This window comes from Engraulis encrasicolus, chromosome 21 (assembly GCF_034702125.1).
Source record: "Engraulis encrasicolus isolate BLACKSEA-1 chromosome 21, IST_EnEncr_1.0, whole genome shotgun sequence".
NCBI lineage: Eukaryota > Metazoa > Chordata > Actinopteri > Clupeiformes > Engraulidae > Engraulis > Engraulis encrasicolus.
The window spans coordinates 32,559,893-32,578,754 of record NC_085877.1 but is presented as its reverse complement, the minus strand read 5'-3'; the positions used below and the strand labels follow the sequence as shown (position 1 = coordinate 32,578,754).

At 42.6% G+C, this 18,862-nt stretch overlaps 1 protein-coding gene across 1 annotated transcript in view; it reads left to right on the top strand.

The window, feature by feature from the left end:
- The first annotated feature begins 589 nt into the window (after positions 1–589).
- LOC134437150 (uncharacterized) overlaps positions 590–18,862 on the top strand; it is a 51,195-nt gene continuing 32,922 nt past the window's right edge. Inside the window, exons 1-10 of the mRNA XM_063186614.1 lie at positions 590–1,134; positions 1,803–1,903; positions 2,712–2,781; positions 2,934–3,064; positions 4,727–4,815; positions 6,903–7,002; positions 15,132–15,175; positions 15,737–15,814; positions 16,386–16,582; positions 18,141–18,205. Coding sequence (XP_063042684.1) covers positions 879–1,134; positions 1,803–1,903; positions 2,712–2,781; positions 2,934–3,064; positions 4,727–4,815; positions 6,903–7,002; positions 15,132–15,175; positions 15,737–15,814; positions 16,386–16,582; positions 18,141–18,205 — 1,131 coding nt within the window. The 5' untranslated portion in view covers positions 590–878. The remainder of the gene's footprint in view (positions 1,135–1,802; positions 1,904–2,711; positions 2,782–2,933; positions 3,065–4,726; positions 4,816–6,902; positions 7,003–15,131; positions 15,176–15,736; positions 15,815–16,385; positions 16,583–18,140; positions 18,206–18,862) is intronic.

Sequence of the window (18,862 nt, the reverse complement as noted above, 5' to 3'; positions counted from 1 at the left end):
GGGGATCCCCCCCCCCCCATTCTCACCACTTGGTCTCTCTATAAGGAAGATCAGAATCCAGTTACAGGTGGGAGTTGGGAAGCCAAGGTCTGTCAGTTTCTCAATCAGCCTGCCTGGGTGGATGGTATTGAAGGCAGAACTGTAGTCCAGGAAAAGCATTCTGACATACGCTCCGCTACTCTCCAGGTGCTCCAGTGTGTGGTGTAAATAGACAGACAGACAGACAAAACTTGGCGGAGGTTATGAAAGGGCTGCAAGCTTGACAACCACGCAGGAGTGCTTTAAATGCCTCTTAATAATATTATGCTACCTGATTTTCATTAGGCCTACTTCCTCAAAAAACAGATTGGGTCTCAAATTAATGCAGCCAGTGATTTTTGCCAGGATGAAAAAAAAAGCCCCGTCTCAAATCGATAAGTTGGAGAAAGTGTGGGCCTAATGCCCACTTTAATGAGGTAAAAAAAAATGAAAAAAGTTGCTTGTATTTTAGGATGAAGAAAAGAATGTCACTGAGAGCATATTTGGCCTGGTCTACATTCTCAGAGATGGGAACTATTGTTAAGTAGGAACCATTGAGTATACCGGAGCCTTTTCAGCCTGCACCGAAACATTCAGGGTCGACCAGTTGTTGTTGCTGAACTTGAGAGAATAACTTTAATTTCGTAAAATCAATTAACAAACTTCAACCATAATTCAATACGCGTGTTATGGTATGTGTTTCTGAGCGTAATCCTAGCGGATCACCAGAGACGTTAAGTGAGCGATGGGTTTCTAGTCGGAGGATTAAAAGTATTGCACCGAGACCAATCGACTCGACTCGACCTACCATTGATGTCAAAGTTTGATAACTTTTTTCAAAGTTCTGCAACGAAATTACAATGTCTTACGTACGGCATTCATCGCGTGCTCTGCAAATGAGTACTTTGCAGTGGTTGGCACGCAATTCAACTTATATCCACCACACAAATACCTCTCGTCACATTCATTCTCTGAGCAGGTTGTCCAGTTTTCAAATCAAGCAACTCCGACATCAATGGAATCGACATGGGAACAAGAGACACTACACAGACTCCGCCAAGAAAACAGTCCGCATTGGCTGTGCATCGGGGTTTTGGGGAGACACGGCAACTTCAGGTAAAAGAAAATGTTTTGTGCAGGAAAAAAACAAAGGCTGTTTGTGTATTTGTTCCAAATGCGCTGCTTCGTAAGTGACAGGTCACGTGACATGTTTACCCGAAGTGGGTCAGAGTTCATTAGGCTAAAATCATATTTTATACTACTACTACACACATTCATGTCGTGTGAGCGGTAGAAATAAGAACACAGCGTCGGCTGGCAAAAATACATTTAATTGTTGCTGTTTGAATAAAGAGACCACCCTAAATAGCTCTGCACTGCAGTGCAAACATAAATCATTTGCTTATTGAAATTGTTTCATCGCAGGACTGTAAAAATATCTGCTTGTAGATAATGGGCAACACGCCCACAACCATCTTCAAAACCTGCAAATCTTACAAACTCTGTAGTCATCACCAATTCCTTCCCCGTGCTTAGTGGTAGCCCACTCTGATTTTGCTGGTTCCAACCATAGATTGTGGTTCCAATTAAGTCTATCGTTTAAAACATGAAAATTGTTTGGTTTGGTTTGATTTTGTTGTTGTTTTGGTCCTGTTTCGAAGGACTAGTAGGTGCATTCTTTTGCCATAAGATGGCACTAGTGCCCAGGTTAAGTGGCTCCAGATTTCTATAGAAAGGTAATCGTCATTAAAATGAAATGGCATCCCTTTTGTTTGTGTTTTCAGCGCCACAGCTGATACATGGAGGCAATATAGACTTCCTTGTCTTTGACTACCTCTCTGAGATTACCATGTCTCTGCTCACCGCTGCGAAAGCCAAGGTCCCTGTGAGTCAGTGAGGAGCACGCACGCATGCGTGTACAGCACACACACACACACGCACACACACAGAGACACACACACACACACACACACACACACACACACACACACACACACACACACACACACACACACACACACACACACACACTGTATGACCACTGATTTGACTTCTGCTGCTGCTGTTGCTGCTGCTGTGTGTGTGTGTGTGCGTGTGTGTGTGTGTGTGTGTGTGTGTGTGTGTGTGTGTGTGTCTGTGTGTATTTATTGTCCATCCGCATGTTAGTTAGTCTTCTCTTACACAGTGTGTGTGTTGTGAGTCAATTTGCCAGAGAAAGAATGCACATTTCATGTATCATTATGTTCGTTTACTGCACAGTGTGTGTGTGTGTGTGTGTGTGTGTGTGTGTGTGTGTGTGTGCGTGTGCGTGTGCGTGTGCGTGTGCGTGTGCGTGCGTGCGTGCGTGCGTGCGTGCGTGCGTGCGTGCGTGCGTGCGTGCGTGCGTGTGTGTGCGTGCGCGTGTGTGTGTGTGTATGCGCGTAGTTACTGTCATTGTCTTATTTGTATGTTTAGTTCAACTGCACATTAGAGACTGGTCAAGCAGAATTTATTATCTGTGCTAACCCTGTTACGTTTTTGACCATAAAGTACACTTGACTTGACGCCCACCTCTGCATACACCATGTAACATTTTCAATGATTATCATTGCAAGCATAACTAATCATTCTTTTAAAAAAAAAAACTTTCTCTCTGCCATTCCTTAAGTTTTGTTTAGATTTGATCTGCTCTCTACTGTTTTTCTGTCTTCAAGAATCTTGGGTATGCACCAGATTTTGTGCTGTCTGCCATAGCTCCGTTCATCAAAGACATTCATAAAAAAGGTATGGGGAACTCAGAACACACACACACACACACACACACACACACACACACACACACACACACACACACACACACACACACACACACACACACACACACACACACACACATACACACACACACACGTTGTGTCCTCTGCTGCCACCTGCAGGTATCCGTGTTGTGAGCAACGCGGGCGGTGTGAATCCTCTTGCATGTGCCGCTGCTCTTCAGGAGGTCGCGCAGAAGGCCAGCCTCGACCTCAAGATCGCCGTGGTGACCGGGGATGACCTCATGCCTCAGGTCAGGACAGAAGGGAGCGTTGCAGCTGCCTGCAGCACCCTGCTTCCAAAGATTTTCATAGGAGAGAAAGATATCCCAAACTCCGCCCACCCAATGCAAAGCAGTGTGCTCAAATTCTGTCTGTATCTCAAAGTCATGGATCCTGGCCTTGCTAGGACGTGAAACGCCCAGTGATTGGATATTCTTTGGTGAACTCCGCTGGTGTCTCAAGTCCTAGCAAAGCCAGGATCCTTGACTTTGAGATACAGCCTCGGTTTCCTAATGGGGTGTTGTCCCATCCTTCTTCTTCTCTTTTTGTGGCATTTGGTGGCGGCTTGCACAAGATGTGCGCTACCACCACCATCTACAGCGCTAATAGGGAGATAGGTGACCCGATACTTCAGTTTGTGATACAAGCGCCAGAATCGGTACAGATACTCCTTAAACATTACTATTTTCAAAAAGTATGCGGGCCACTTCAAATTCAAGATGGTTGCCCATTTTCCAATATGGCCGCCATACAGATATAAATTGGCAACTGAAACAATTTGTGATACAAACACCAAACTTGGCACGGATACTCCTTAGATGTACCTCTTTTGATAAAGCATGCAGGGGACTTTTCCAAGATGATTCATTTTCCAAGATGGCCACCGTTCAGATGTGTCATAGGAAAATAAAACAATTGTTCAAATAATGATACAAGCACCAACATTGGTACAAATACTCCTTAGACTTAACTCATTTGAAAAAGCATGCCTGTCACTTGAAATTCAAGATGGCCGCCCATTTTCCAAGATGGCTGCCAGAAAGTCCTGTGGGAATACTGCAGGAGATACTAATAGTGATGTGAGCACCAAACGTGTTACAAATACTTTTCATTTAGAGCGTGTTGGCACTAGGGCCGATGAAAGGACTTAAGTCTTCTTACTTCAAGAGCATCCACAGTTTGGAGTTTACTAAGTTGGAGAACAAGAGCGCTCAGTCAACCTTTTCTGTTTTGTGTTACAAATACTCTTCAGACACAACTCTGTTGTTAAGGTGTATGGACCATTTGAAATTCAAGATGGCTACCCATTCATTTATTGCAGTTCCATAACTGAAAAAAGTTTAAATTGTGATAGAAGCACCAAACTCGGCACAAAAACTCCTTAGACATTATCCTTTTTGAAAAAAAATACCCTACTTAGGCTAGCCTAGCTACAAGGGAACTCCATTTATTCTCAACCTCATGACTCCGAAGGTCTCCTAACCGAAGGTCTCCTAAAGGGGCGTTCACCTGGCGTGAAAAGGATCCCGGAAATGAACGAGTCTGCGGCATCTTTCACTCCTATGAAAATCTTTGCTGCTTCACCACTTCAATTAAATTGAATTGAAGTTCATTCCGTTCAACACCGTATTGATGCATAAAACACATGTGTGACAAGTAATGGTTGTAAATGGTGGACGTTTGTTAGAACAGTGTTCTCACTCAATCACTCTCTCTCTCTCTCTCTCTGTCTCTGTCTCTGTCTCTCTGTCTCTCTCTCTCTCTCTCTGTCTCTCTCTGTCTGTCTGTCTGTCTCTCTCTCTCTCTCTGTCTCTCTCTCTCTCTCTCTCTCTCTCTCTCTCTTTCACCTTCACTCTCTCACTCTCTCACTCTCCTCCCCACCCCTCTGTCCATCTGTGTTATTTCTGGCTCAGAAAGGCTCTCTGGGCCAGGTAAGAGTGGCGGACTCCGAGGGGCAGCAAGCCCTTCCCAAAACGCTGCACAGCATGAACTCCTACCTCGGGTAAGAAGACCCGTTTGGCTTCCTTTTCCCCATTAGTGCTACTTGTCCCACTAGGCAGGGCAAGTTCTACCAGAGATTCTTTAAGTATAGAGATATGCCAACATAATAGGTTTCTATGGGCACCTAACGTGACCAGGTTCCGGTCTGCCTAAAGGGGCGTGTCATAATGCTCCTAGCATTGAATAGAGCAGTCCTCAGCTCTGCCTAGGTCTGCCTAAAGGGGGATTTCCCCCCCAATAATAGAACCCGGAAACAATGGGCCAATGGAACCTCTCTCTCTCTACTCTCTCTGGTTCTACTCAGTTTGGTGTCCAAGGCAGCAGCCCCCTTTGCTTTTTGGGCACTTACAAATCGTTATTTGTGAGCATAGTTTCATACATCTGATCACAGCTAATCTACTACTGACTACTGAGTAGGGATGTAAATAAAATCGAAATGTATCGATGTATCGGAAGTATCGGCCGGCGATTTAATCAAATCGCATCGTATTGTGGGGCATTCTTAAGAATCGAAAAGAATCGAGTCGCTGGCCCCTGTGCAATGCCCTAGCTCCATAACACACTAGTAGTGGAAAAGTAATTGGAAAAAAATGGAATCGAACCGAATCGCATCGTATCGTGGGGAATTCTTAAGTATCGAAAAAAAAATCGAATCCCTGATTTAAGAAATCGATACCGTATCGTATCGTCATGAAGGCTGTGATTTACACCCCTACTACTGAGTGTCCATGAACAATGATTGTCCATGTAAAGTATAATGGTTTATTTCTCTCTCTTGATATTTATTGCTATAATAATTGGACTGTTGGGCGTCAATGACGGGCAATGAAGCCTTGTCTGCCTATGCAAAGAGCTGACCCTACCTCTAGGCGTCTCGGGATCAATCGTGAAAGTAATTGGCAGTGTGCTCCACATCTGGAAAATCTGGGAATTTGATTTTATTGATATAGTGTTATATCTTTTGTATATTTTCTATTAGCCAATTGACCTATTTAGCCCTCTTGTTTCAGTTGCACGTTTTGAAGACCAACTCTTTCTATTCCTTTTCTGCTCCAAAACACATTTGATGTGAAATATCTAGTTTTGTTTGGCTTAGAATCCAGGCTCGTGTGATGTGTTTGTATCGTAAACAGCAAGCCCTGGTTTATTTATTTATTTATTTATTTATTCATTTATTTAAGTCCTGTAGTGACGGAAATGTCACGGAATGTTAAGGCTGATTTGCCGTGAGATCCCTTTGTGTTTCTGCTGGCATTGTCCCATGGTTACGTCACCTACATAACACACAGTAATACACAATAAAGAGATTTACTAACTGAACAAAAGTGAACTTTAACTTGAAGTGAACTTTTTGCACCTCGGGTTTGTCTGATGTGAACTGTTTTATTTACGTAACTCTTGAATGAAGACTGGCAAATGTTTTGTCTCCTACAGAAAATAATGTTAATATTGAACAAATAGTTTTCATACTGCCTGTATGTGTCTAGTCTATGGCAATCTATGACTTGACATAAAGTAATTTAGGGATTGAAGTATTTCTTTTATTTTGTTCTTGTGAATTAAGCAAAACAAAGAGGGTCCACTTGTAATTGCTTCAGATGTTGCCTGGTAGGTGAGTTGCTACAGAATGATGGGTATAGGAATAAAACTAAGTACGCCTGTCCAGTATATCAATGAATAACTCATTTGTTTTGGCAGAAACATGAAGCAATTCTGCATTTTCATTCTAAAATCCAGCACAATTTTGGAATGCAATAGTCTGAATCAATCTTCAATTCATTCTTTTTTTTTTCATTTTCATTCAGACATTTTAAGGTTTTCTCCTTTACTTGACATGCTTAGATCGTGTAACTTCCATCTTCCTCAGAGGGTCACACTGGTGACACTGTCACAAGGAGGTTACACCTCCGGTGGCACCTCAGCTGATTAACAAATATGTCACACATCAACACCAGTGAAGTTACACAGTGGAAACATGTCACACGTCCGACTGAAAACAAAAGCTAATGACGTGAGCTAACAAGAAGACATAGCGCAAGCGTAGTCTTCACCAGTCCTGCATCAGTGTTGTTTATTTAACCCTTTCAGTGCCTTGCCCATTAAACGGTGCCTGGACCTGGGGGCGGATATCGTGGTGACAGGCCGGTGTGTGGACAGCGCTGTGGTGCTGGCTCCTCTCATGCATTCGGTAAGAAGCTGCTGCTGTTGTTGTTATTTAGTATGCTACACTATATAAAGTATGCTACACTGTTGTTATTTAGTATGCTACACTATAAAGTATGCTACACGCTTATTGGTATTTAGAGTGTTTTACTCTTTTCTCTGTGTTACATAGCAATCCTGGTCTTGCCGTCTGTATGCTTCCTCTCAATTCTCATATCCTAAGGTGTTATGTCTGGGTCTGGACTTCGGGGACGACATCACACGTGCTACCAGACATTTACCGTTCTGTTACTGTTACCATTAGCCATTGTCATGTGACGTCACACACCTTCGATTCACCGTGTTTGAAGCTGGAAATGTAATAATAACAACAACAACAGCTGCTGTATTTGTACAGCAGAATTCATACAAGACATGCTGCTCAATGTGCTTCACAGGGTGATTAACAACAATATTAAAACAAACATAATGAAATGACTATGTCATTGATCCAGGAAAACTTCTAAAAAATAAATACTCTACCTTTAAATAAAGCATTTTGAAAGCATTTGGTCTGGCCTGCTCCCGTTGTCAGCCCATTTCTCAGAGGGATATGCAAAGCTATGCCTCTGTATAGTACTGGTTGAAGTAGGTCAGACTAAATGAGGAGCAAAACTTTGTGCAGCCTCAGTTGGTATGGGCAGACCCTGGCTATACACTGAGAATTTGAGGGAGCCTTCAATATCAATGTCGAGCATTTCGATTCAAATTTTGTAGTGGACTGACATCTCCATCAGCAATTTAAGAGTATGAGAAATACCTAAATCCCCCCTGAAAACATGAAGGAAATGCAAGGTCATAGACCCGATTTATTCACGCTAAATAATTGCAGCCCAGTACAACTATGGAAAGCAATGTTTTGTAAGCTTTCCAATACAATAATGTGAGGAAATGCTTTACCGTGGCCAAAATCCAAAGGCGATTGAATGTGTGCAATGAGCTCTTGGCCAACCGTCTATAGTCCTGGACCAGCCATGTAGACCCGTTCGCAATTTTGAGTTGGGGGCGTTTCTCACTGGAATTGAGTTAGTGGGTTCCTAGACATTAAAAATCACGGAGGTGCTCGTCCACCATAGTGCCAGATTTTTCACAATATGGCCGCCAAATATGGCCGCCATCGCCTATGACAAAAACCTGTGTTTTTTACTTTTAAACTGTTTATACACATGCCATACATCAATTCTGACCAATTTTTGGAGAGGAAATCATTTCTGACAATTTCATGAGGAGAATGTGTGATTGTGACCTTAAAAGGTCATTGCCAAGGTCAAATTCTGCATTCTATTCTGAAGAATGTCAATAGACTTTCATTGTAAAAATGAGAAACAAATTCTCAATTATGGTATGAGGAGTTATTTGCTGATATTGCCATGATTATTTTGTGTCAGTATAGTGTCAGTATAGTCCTTAAAAGGTCAAGGTCAAGGTCATGTTCCAGGTATTTTCCCTATTCTGAAGAACTCGGCCATGTGCTTGCCTATTAGGTCATTATTAAGAATAAGGAACAGTCACTATAAATGTAAACCTAACATTTCCACACAGTCAGAGGACAGGACGGCACATGCACTGCAACAGTCAACACAGAGAGGAGCCCCCACTAGAAGAGGAGAAGTAAGTATGTTGCAGACTCTATGAACTAGAAATGCCCCTCTGTGAATGTGCCCTCTTATAGCACTACTGATGGGAGGAAGAGCATTGATTCCATCACCAATGCTGTACATTTGTACTCTGTGATCATCAAATATTACAGCTGTTGTGGTTGATCTGGCCCCAGCCCAGACACGCACCAAGTACTTCCCAGCCAATGTTGCATCTTGCTCGGTCAATATTTTGGCCTCTCCAAAGATAGCAAGTACTGGACTGGATCAGAAACCATGGCTGCATGTTTAGTCCCAACCTCATGCAACCCCCCTACTCATGCAATCATCTCCTTACAGGATATGTTCTTTGATCACAGTTTTTGTCAGTGATGCTCCAAGATGAGAGACTAATTGATGAAGGGGAAGCATTCTCCGCATCTAGCCAGTGCCATACTGCTGGCAAATCTCCTGCATACCAAGTTCCTGGAAATATGGGCTGTAGTGGAGAAGCAATGCAAATGTGTCTGTATCATTTGAGTCTATAACAACTTTTCTGCACTGCTTCACACGAACAGCCCACTCAACATGCACCAGCAACCTGGCCTAAGCCTCATCAACGCAGTTCAAGAGCTCTGGAATCTCTTCACCATCAGCTGACTTTGCTGGTAGCACCTCATCATCAAGAACAACAGGGCTGTAGTATTGCCTCTGGTTTGATGATAAATCATGTCTGGAACTAACAATTGGAGATTTCACTTGTTCTCCACAGAGGCCCGGAACTTATCAAGTTGGTGAGGAATGGGTGTTAGTCCGTTCACGTCAATGATGTCAACGGCTGTTGTACCGAGTTGGTACACCGCATGCGTTCACCTTCCTTCAATGACATCTCAATGTAGGAGTCACAAGATGGATGAGCTCTGGATGTCAGCAGAGGGATACTGCTGAGTTGATGATGGCATTGATGACAGCACCTAAATTCTGCCAGAGGCATATGACGGATCTTTGACATGAAGTTTACCCGAACATGAGGGCAATAAGTAGACTCAGAGCTTCATTGGGTGAGATTAAGGTGAGGCTCAATTTCACTGACAAGCTTTGACTTGTTAACAACCAACAGAAGGTCACCATCTAACAGGGGTGATGCTGAAAGGACATCATGAGATCTGCTGAATACTCATGCCCCGTTCCTCAGCAATGTCCATCCTCCTATGTGCCTCAGCTATGTCTTTAGATGAGACCAACTTCTGCTCCTTTACAATGATTGCTGGTGTCTTCTATGGTTGATCTTTGTACTGCAGAAGATTCCTTTTTGAAACAGTTCCACTTATCTTATGTTCTTGAGAACTAACATATCCTGCCAGTATAAGCTGAAAACAAGCTTTGGAGACGGTTGCGCAGGCGAGGTGCAACACTCCTGTTAACAACCTGGTTGCTGATCAGATTGTGCAGTGAAACAGGCGCATTAACGGTCAATGAGTATGGATTTTGCGGATCCACCACAAAGTCTAGCAACAATTACACATTTCGGTTGAATGTAAGGCACGGAGTGGTGCTCAGTGCATGTTGGAGGTGGCATTCTGTCCGCTTCAAAGTGGTGTTGTTGGTGAGAAAGTTGAGGACATCAGTGATCATTCTAATCTGATGGAAAGAACTCAAATTTTGCTGCAATATTAACATTGCGTGTGGCTCCTACTACAAACTGTCCTCCATGACCCTTGCATACTATCTGAATGCTGCTCAACCTTTATGTCACCTCGCACAGCAGTAAGAGGCTACTGCAGTTACGTTCTGCAAAGATTGGCATAGGACGTTATGGTAGCCACATATTGATTTATTTTCCTGCTCTTTCAGAGACAACAGCATTTTTAATGATGGCCGCCAAATCCATCCAAACTTCAAAGAATTGGCAGAGCTCTGACTTGTCTTGATTCAAGCTCTCCACTTGCTCAGTCAAGGCCTCAAACTCAAATTCTGGGCAACGTTAATTTGAAGCCAGTGAAGTGTGCAATGCCTGTACCGGTGCTAGCACTGGACAGTCTGCCTTGTCCTTGTGAGTCCAGAATACCTCCCACTGGAGAGACATGCATCAATGCATTATCTAGGCCAGAACCTCAAGGCAATTTTCCCTGATATATGAGAATAACATGCGTCCAATGGAAAGGGCCAATACAGTGGAAGAGATCCTTGAAGTGCTCCGTCTCATGCAGGTTTCATCACACCAAATTGCCATTGATGCCTGGATCATCTGCCTGCGAACACTGGAAGTTGGATAGGCAGTGTCTGACAGTGGCACACTCAGTAATGGGTCTTGGTATTATAGGAAGGAAGCCAGCACGCATCATTGGCACAACAGCAGATGAGACAAGTGTGTGTACAGCAGCCTGCATCAAAAGGCCTCCTCCTGACACACCAGAGCGAATCAGGCTGATCAAGAATTCATGCTTTCCTGATAAACCTTTTGCAGTGGCAACATGCAGTAATGTTGCTTGTTTGTTTTCAGGATGCAGCAGCATGTCTGGTGGTAGGGCAGGTCGAACCACTGGCTTTGCATGATCAGGTACCTCTTGGCATGGTAAATTCCTCTGCAGTATATCATCAGCTTGGCCTAATTCTGTGCCCGACACTGGAGACTTTTGAAGGTGTCTGTTCACTGAGGCATCTGGAAACAGTAATAAGGCTGCATAGTGTGAACCCTTGGTACCAGAAAGTGATGATTTGTCAGCATAATCAGAGCTGGATGCCTGCCAATGTATATTACATTACAGTTAGCTGAAGCTTTCATTTATTCAAAGCGACTTACAGTTATTATTTTTCAGGGTATTGGTTACAGTCCCTGGAGCAATGTGGGGTTAGGTGCCTTGCTCAAGAGCACTTCAGCCATGGATGGAGATGTAGGGAGAGGTCAGGGGGGATTCGAACCTGCAACCCCTAGATTGAAAGACCAACTCTCTAACCACTAGGCCACAGATGACCCCATGTATAATGGATGTATAATCCTCCCTTGTAAGTGCTAGGTATGGTTTTCTGTCGGTTTTTCGAGCATTCCACAGCATAGCTAGCAAGAAGACTGGTCAGATCTGATTGTCTGGTAGCTTGAACATGAACCAATCCTGTGAAAAGTTGCGAGAAGGTTCTTGATGTGAAGGCTTTTGCTGTGTGGGAAGCATCATATGCAATGGTGCTCGCCTTATTCCGCATTGAATGTTATGCACAAGCATTTGAAAGAGGCAGTGAAGTTGTGTACTCTTGTGATCTCTGACACACTTCTCCTCTTCTAGTGGGGGCTCCTCTCTGTGTTGACTGTTGCAGTGCATGTGCTGTCCTGTCCTCTGACTGTGTGGAAATGTTAGGTTTACATTTATAGTGACTGTTCCTTATTCTTAATAATGACCTAATAGGCAAGCACATGGCCGAGTTCTTCAGAATAGGGAAAAGACCTGGAACATGACCTTGACCTTGACCTTGACCTTTTAAGGACTATACTGACACTATACTGACACAAAATAATCATGGCAATATCAGCAAATAACTCCTCATACCATAATTGAGAATTTGTTTCTCATTTTTACAATGAAAGTTTATTGACATTCTTCAGAATAGCAAATTTGACCTTGGCAATGACCTTTTAAGGTCACAATCACACATTCTCCTCATGAAATTGTCGGAAATGATTTCCTCTCCAAAAATTGGTCAGAATTGATGTATGGCATGTGTATAAACAGTTTAAAAGTAAAAAACACAGGTTTTTGTCATAGGCGATGGCGGCCATATTTGGCGGCCATATTGTGAAAAATCTGGCACTATGGTGGACGAGCACCTCCGTGATTTTTAATGTCTAGGAACCCACTAACTCAATTCCAGTGAGAAACGCCCCCAACTCAAAATTGCGAACGGGTCTACATGGTTGGTCCAGGACTACTACCCTTCTCGACTAATCTCACACATGCAGCAGGACTAATAATAGAGTAACGTGTGAAAATGTTTTTTATCTACCGTATTTTCCGGACTACAAGTCGCACTTTTTTTCATGGTTTGGCTGGACATGCGACATATACTCTGGTGCGACATATATATGTTTTTTTTCTCCACGGGAGAGCACTATGTGCGCAACTAGGCCTATGTTGTGTTGCTTAATACCACTGATAGAAAAAATGTTACAACTTAGGCTACCACAACAAAAAATAGAATTTACAATGACGACTGAATAGAAATATTGCCTACCACCCAAAAGAAGTTAATATAGCCTACTGCTGAGTTCAAGCTGAAAGTAATTAAATATGCAGCCGAAAATGGCAATAGGGCAGCTGAACGAAAGTTTGGATGCAATGGAAAACTGTTTGGGGACTGGAGAAAAGCGGAGGAAAATGTGCTGATGAATACAGGACAAATGTGTTCTCGAACAACGCGCGCGCTGCGAGTCAACGGTCTTGTTACGGGCTCCATGACATTGCCAAAGAAATGAATAGGACTTTTGCGGAAGTCAGGGAGCTCGTGGATGTATCGCGATATGCAATGCAATCCCCTCTCGTGGATTTATTTGCGCTATGCAACGCAATCTCCTCTCTATCCGAGAACGAGCGTCTGTGTTATTAAAGACAGTCAGCCGACTTCCAGGTGAAAATCGGTCATTTCCGCGAGTTTCTGACAAACGAGCACAACGTGACACTACCATAGGCTACACAATACTGGATGAAATCTCCCTCACCTTTGATACCGTCATGGGCTGAAGTCTCAGAAAAGGGGGTAAAGAAAGGCGTGCTCTGGAGACGGAACAAGTTGCCTCGAACCCTCCCACGGTCCAAACGCAAAACAAAGCCGAAAATTGAATGTTGTTCTGACTACAGGGCAACATGGCGCGTTATCACTGTTTATTCCTCTTTTTCTTTTTATGGTTTTATGGCGGTTGGCAAACCATCTTAGTTGGTGCATTACCACCACCTCTGAATGCGTTGCCACTGCTTCAGATGCTGGTTTAAAACAATGCCGTCTTTGAGCAGCAGCTTACCATGCGCCAGTTATCACAACATAGATTTCATGGATAGAATAACCTTTCAAAAATGTGCGACGATTAGTCCGGTGCGACGTATATATGTTTTTTTCATCTTCAAAATGCATTTTTGGGCCGTTGCGACTTAAACTCCGGAGCGACATATAGTCCAAAAAATACGGGTAGATTCATTTTCAAGTGTACAGTACATACATTAATCCTGCAGTTGTTGTTTCCCTCTTAAAGGTGGAGTATAAGATTCCGGCTAGGCATTGCAACAATAATGCTGCCCATAACAACTATGCTGCCCAGTCCCAAATTTGATTATTTCATGAATATTCATGAATATTTTACTGGTATTGTATCACCAAAGTACAAATAAGTTTTGCAGCTAAAGATTATTATTATTAGCTTAAGTCTATTAATTTGGAAATTCAAAATACGGTGGAAACCTGTTAATATATGAAAAGTGTCATTTTCCCAGCCATGATGAATAGTTTTTTTTATGTATAGTTAATTAATGGTGGTGGAAAATACTCATGAAAAAGATAATGTGAATAGACAACATAATTTCTGGAAGTAACATACTACTGAAAAATACTCTGCTTTTAAAGGAACGTTTCAGTTATTTCCATCAACATGAAGTAATTATTTTTTCCCATACATTTTAGAAGCATGTATTTCATCTTCATATATTCATCTTTGTATATGGTGTGAGGTTCACTAATCCAGTGTTTCTTTTTGTTGTATCAAGTACCGTCTAAGCACTTTTTGTCATACCCTGAGTACCCCCTCTATATATATTCCTGTATTCCAATATGACTATGTTTCATACATTTATTATTATATTGTTGTTTCCATGCACCCCCTGCAGTGTGCTCACGCACCCCTTGTTGTACGCGCACCTCTCAAACTTACCTATTACTGTAATGGCCCATAGGGGGCAGCAAAGCCATTTCAGAGGTGCCTGCCTTTCTCTATGATCAAGTTGATGAAGCACCACAATGATTTAAAAAATGAGTTGGTATAACTCATCCGCAGTCTTTTGTAAAAGTTGTGTGTTGATGTATTAGCGTTGAAACTCGCATTTCAACACTACATAGTGAAAATAAAATTCAAGGCTTTAGTGTTTATTAGGGATGTAAATAAAATCGAAATGTATCGATGTATCGGAAGTATCAGCCGGCAATTTAATCAAATCGCATCGTATCGTGGGGCATTCTTAAGAATCAAAAAGAATTGAATCGCTGGCCCCTGTGCAATGCCCTAGCTCCAGAACACAATAGTAGTGGAAAAGTAATTGGAAAAAATGGAATTGAACCGAATCGCATCGTATCGTGGGGAATTTTTAAGTATCGAAAAAAAATCGTATCCCTGATTTAAGAAATCGATATCGTATCGTCATGAAGGCTGTGATTTACACCCCTAGTGTTTATCACAGTCTGTTTCCACATTGAGAGGGTAGTAGGGGGGGGGTCTCACATAATTAAGGCTTTGTAACGATCCATGTGTTAATTTTATTCTCTTCTGTGTCCTGCTTTGTGGCAGTTTGGTTGGGATCAGAGTAACTACGACCTATTAGCAGCTGGAAGGTGAGGCAGACTATGGTCTTGTGTTCTGTTTTTCTGCATGTTTTGTTTATGGATATGGATTACTGATCGCTCCAGTGAGAAAATCACATATGAACACCTTTTGTCTTAATGGTTTTGTGTTTGATTTTGTTGACTTGTTCTCTGTTTTGTTGACCTCTGTCTCCATCTTCCAGCCATGTTTTTCTGTCCCCTGTCCCTCAGCCTCTCCTACTCTGCCACTGTCTTTCCCTTGATCTGTCTTTTCACCCTGACATTTCTTTTCTGTCTATCTGTTTAACTCTGCCCTCTCTCTTACACACTCTTTCACTCCTGTTCTCTGTCTGCCTCTTGTGGGCCATCCAGTGAGGCGTAGAAATACACTTTACTATATAGGTATATAAAACTCATCTTGTAGCTTCGTCAGTGTTTCATTTTGTTGACTTTTCCATCTGTTTTGTCAGTGTTGTGGGCCATCTACAGTAAGAGAATGTAGAAAACCATATAGAAAATAGTTCATGTAGCATGTTGAGTGTTTCATTTTGTTGGCCTCTTCTCTGTCTGCCTCTCTCCTCTCGCCCCCAGTCTTGCAGGCCATCTAGTGGAGTGTGGGGCCCAGAGCACGGGGGGCGTCTTCACTGACTGGCATCTGGTACCCGACTGGTGAGAATAACAGTCTGTGTGCTGTCTACATGCCATACACATTGTACTGCTACGACCCAGCCCAATGAAGTTTTAGTCTTTATTGAAAGCTTTGAAGATGCAACACAGTTTAAAGTTGTCATCAACTGTAGGCCATTGATCTTACCTTAATAAAAGTTGATGAATCCTTTGTTCTAAACTGTAAACACAATACCTTCCTTTAAGATAATAATACATGGCAGTGAAGTCAAATAAAGGACGTGCATTAGCTTTCCCCTCATTGTATTCATGTTGAATAATGAATTATAATAGCAAACGGTGTCCCTGGTGATCTCTGACTTCTCAAGGTCTCCTGAGGTGATAGCAACTACAATCATGTGGTGTACGCAGGCCTCTACATTTTTATTTTTTCATCACCAGCCAAAATGGTTGGATGGTTAATGGTTAATCTTACTAGCCAAACACACTCTCACTAATGGGTCAGTGGCTAATAAGTTTTATTTTCTACCAGCCAAACTGAATTTTCAGCAGCATTTGGCTGGTTGACGGGTGCTGATTTAGAGCCCTGGGTGTACGTATTTTATTTGTGCAGGGACAACATGGGCTTCCCCATAGTGGAGTGTTTGGCGGACGGCTCCTTCACGCTGTCCAAGCCTCCTCGTACCGGTGGCCTGGTCTCCTTCGGCTCCGTGGCGGAGCAGCTGGTCTACGAGATCGGCGACCCGCAGCGCTACCTCCTGCCCGACGTCACCTGTGACTTCTCACATGTCACCATCACCGAGGTACCAGGTAGGACTGGCCATTTACTCAAAGCGACAAACAAACTACTACCATCAAACGTGCTACATGGGAAGGTTCTGTGTCATTTTTAAGTGTGGCAAGTGTACATGCCAAAATACCATGAAGAAATAATCTTATCCTACCCACATGTGTTAACCAAAGTATGTGCATAGATAGCATTACAGGGATGGCCTCCAGAATTATCATAACCGACTACTAGCATCGGCCCGCCCGATCTTCTTTTGCCATCCTAGCATCCGTAAGTTTGCTTTTGCCTCACTGTGATCTGCATTCGCTTACTGTAGCCTACAGCGAGCAACATACCGGCTGTATGGGCACTTCAAAATGGCACAAACATCTTGTTTAGTGCCTTTAACTGGCAGTGATTACTCTAATGATGAATGGATGGCGATCAAGTACTCTCAGATCTGTGACTTCTCCCCAGTCACTGTCATCGAAGTATCAGATTGGGAACTGGACAATCTGTTAACCACCAACAGTTTGCAACAGCTAACCGACGTTGTCCAAGCACTCTGTGAACAATGATTTCTCCCAGTTCACCATCACCACGCTACCAGGAAGGAAAAGACAATTATTTGGAATCTTAGTTGAATCTAAAGTCATAACCCACGGTTTCCAAGAGACCTTTATTGCTAAGGTGCCCACCTTGACAACAAACACCTGCCACTTTGACTAGGTCCCCTGAAAAGATAAAGATTTTGTGTTGTGAATGTAATTTCTAAAGTTGTTTCACCAAATATGTATACATTTAGGGGTTTCATATAATTTTCCTTATGAAACCGCAGCAGTGTTTCCAATAATAATAATCACATGTCTCTGATACCAACTAACCCCGCACCACCTATTCTATGGAAACCTGGAACTGCTAATCGATCAAAGTGATCATGATCCAAGAGATCATGGTGAGATTTTGTGAAGTGTTTCCTCTGTTCAGTTAGCAGTCTCAGTGTCATTAGAGCTGATTCGATGAGAATGGTAGTATAGTATGAATAGGATGAATGGCAAACTGTAATGATCAAGTGTGTTTTGTGATTTTGAGGAACACTGTAATCTCAGTGTCAATATTACTGTTGCTGGACTCTTAGATCTGTGGACTACTCCCTGGTCAAATTCACAAAAATACTTAGTAGAAGTAAAAGCAGAATGTAATTTGACAAAGTCTATGTCGTGAGACAGCACACCATGTGATATTCTACAGACCTTTCAGTATCACGACTGTTGATAGGTTAACCAGAGTACAAAATATGATGGACTCTAGCATTGTACAGAACATTATCTGCTTTTTGTATGCACATAGCGAGAGGAAAGTATGGTGGTATTTATATTTTCCATCACACAATTCATGCATGTCTATTCAACACATCCTTCATCAAGGAGCTGATGAAATATTGTGGAATTACAGTACCTATGTACATGTTACCAAAAAACGGTTGTATGACCATGCGTATAACTTGAACAGCCAATAATAAACATTTCAAGAAATGTTTTTCCTGCCACATAATATGATATCAGTCATGCTTATCACACTTGTGAATTTGAATTGCAGGATCTGAAGGCGTGGCTGTGAAAGTGGGAGGAGCCAGAGGTTTACCCCCATCTGCAGACTATAAGGTACCAATCGCATAGTGTAAACTAGAAGCACTCAGAGAGTGCAAACCTCCTCCAAGGCCATGGGGTCACTGACACCATAACATCTACACACTGTGGAATCCTATGCCTATAATATAACTTACAACCAGATCCGAAATCCACATCCGACGATCACTAAACTTTGCTGTTTGATAGAACATTTGATTGCGAAGTAGCCCTCCATAATTAGAGGCTGCTACCTTTAATGGTTTCACCATTGGCTCTTAACTGGAATAGTCTTGGGTCCCACCATTTTCCACAGACATTACGTTTTATTCTGTCAGAAACTGATCAATTTATTCTAATTATCAAAAATATAAGCCTGCATAGCATACATACATTATGTTTTTTTTTTATATATATATTTTTATGGGCTTTTATGCCTTTATTTGATAGGACAGTCTGAGATGGTGACCGGAAGTGAGTGGGACAGAGAGACGGGGTGGGATCGGAAAATGACCCTGGCTGGACTCGAACCGGGGTCCCCGTGGGCATGCAAGCCCAAATGTGGGGGGCTTAGCGTGCTGCGCCACAGCTCCCCCACCATACATTATGTTTTGCGTCACCCTTGGCATTTTATGCTGACATACAACATGTCTATCAACTAGTGGAGAGGAGTATTAATCATGTTCCACTATC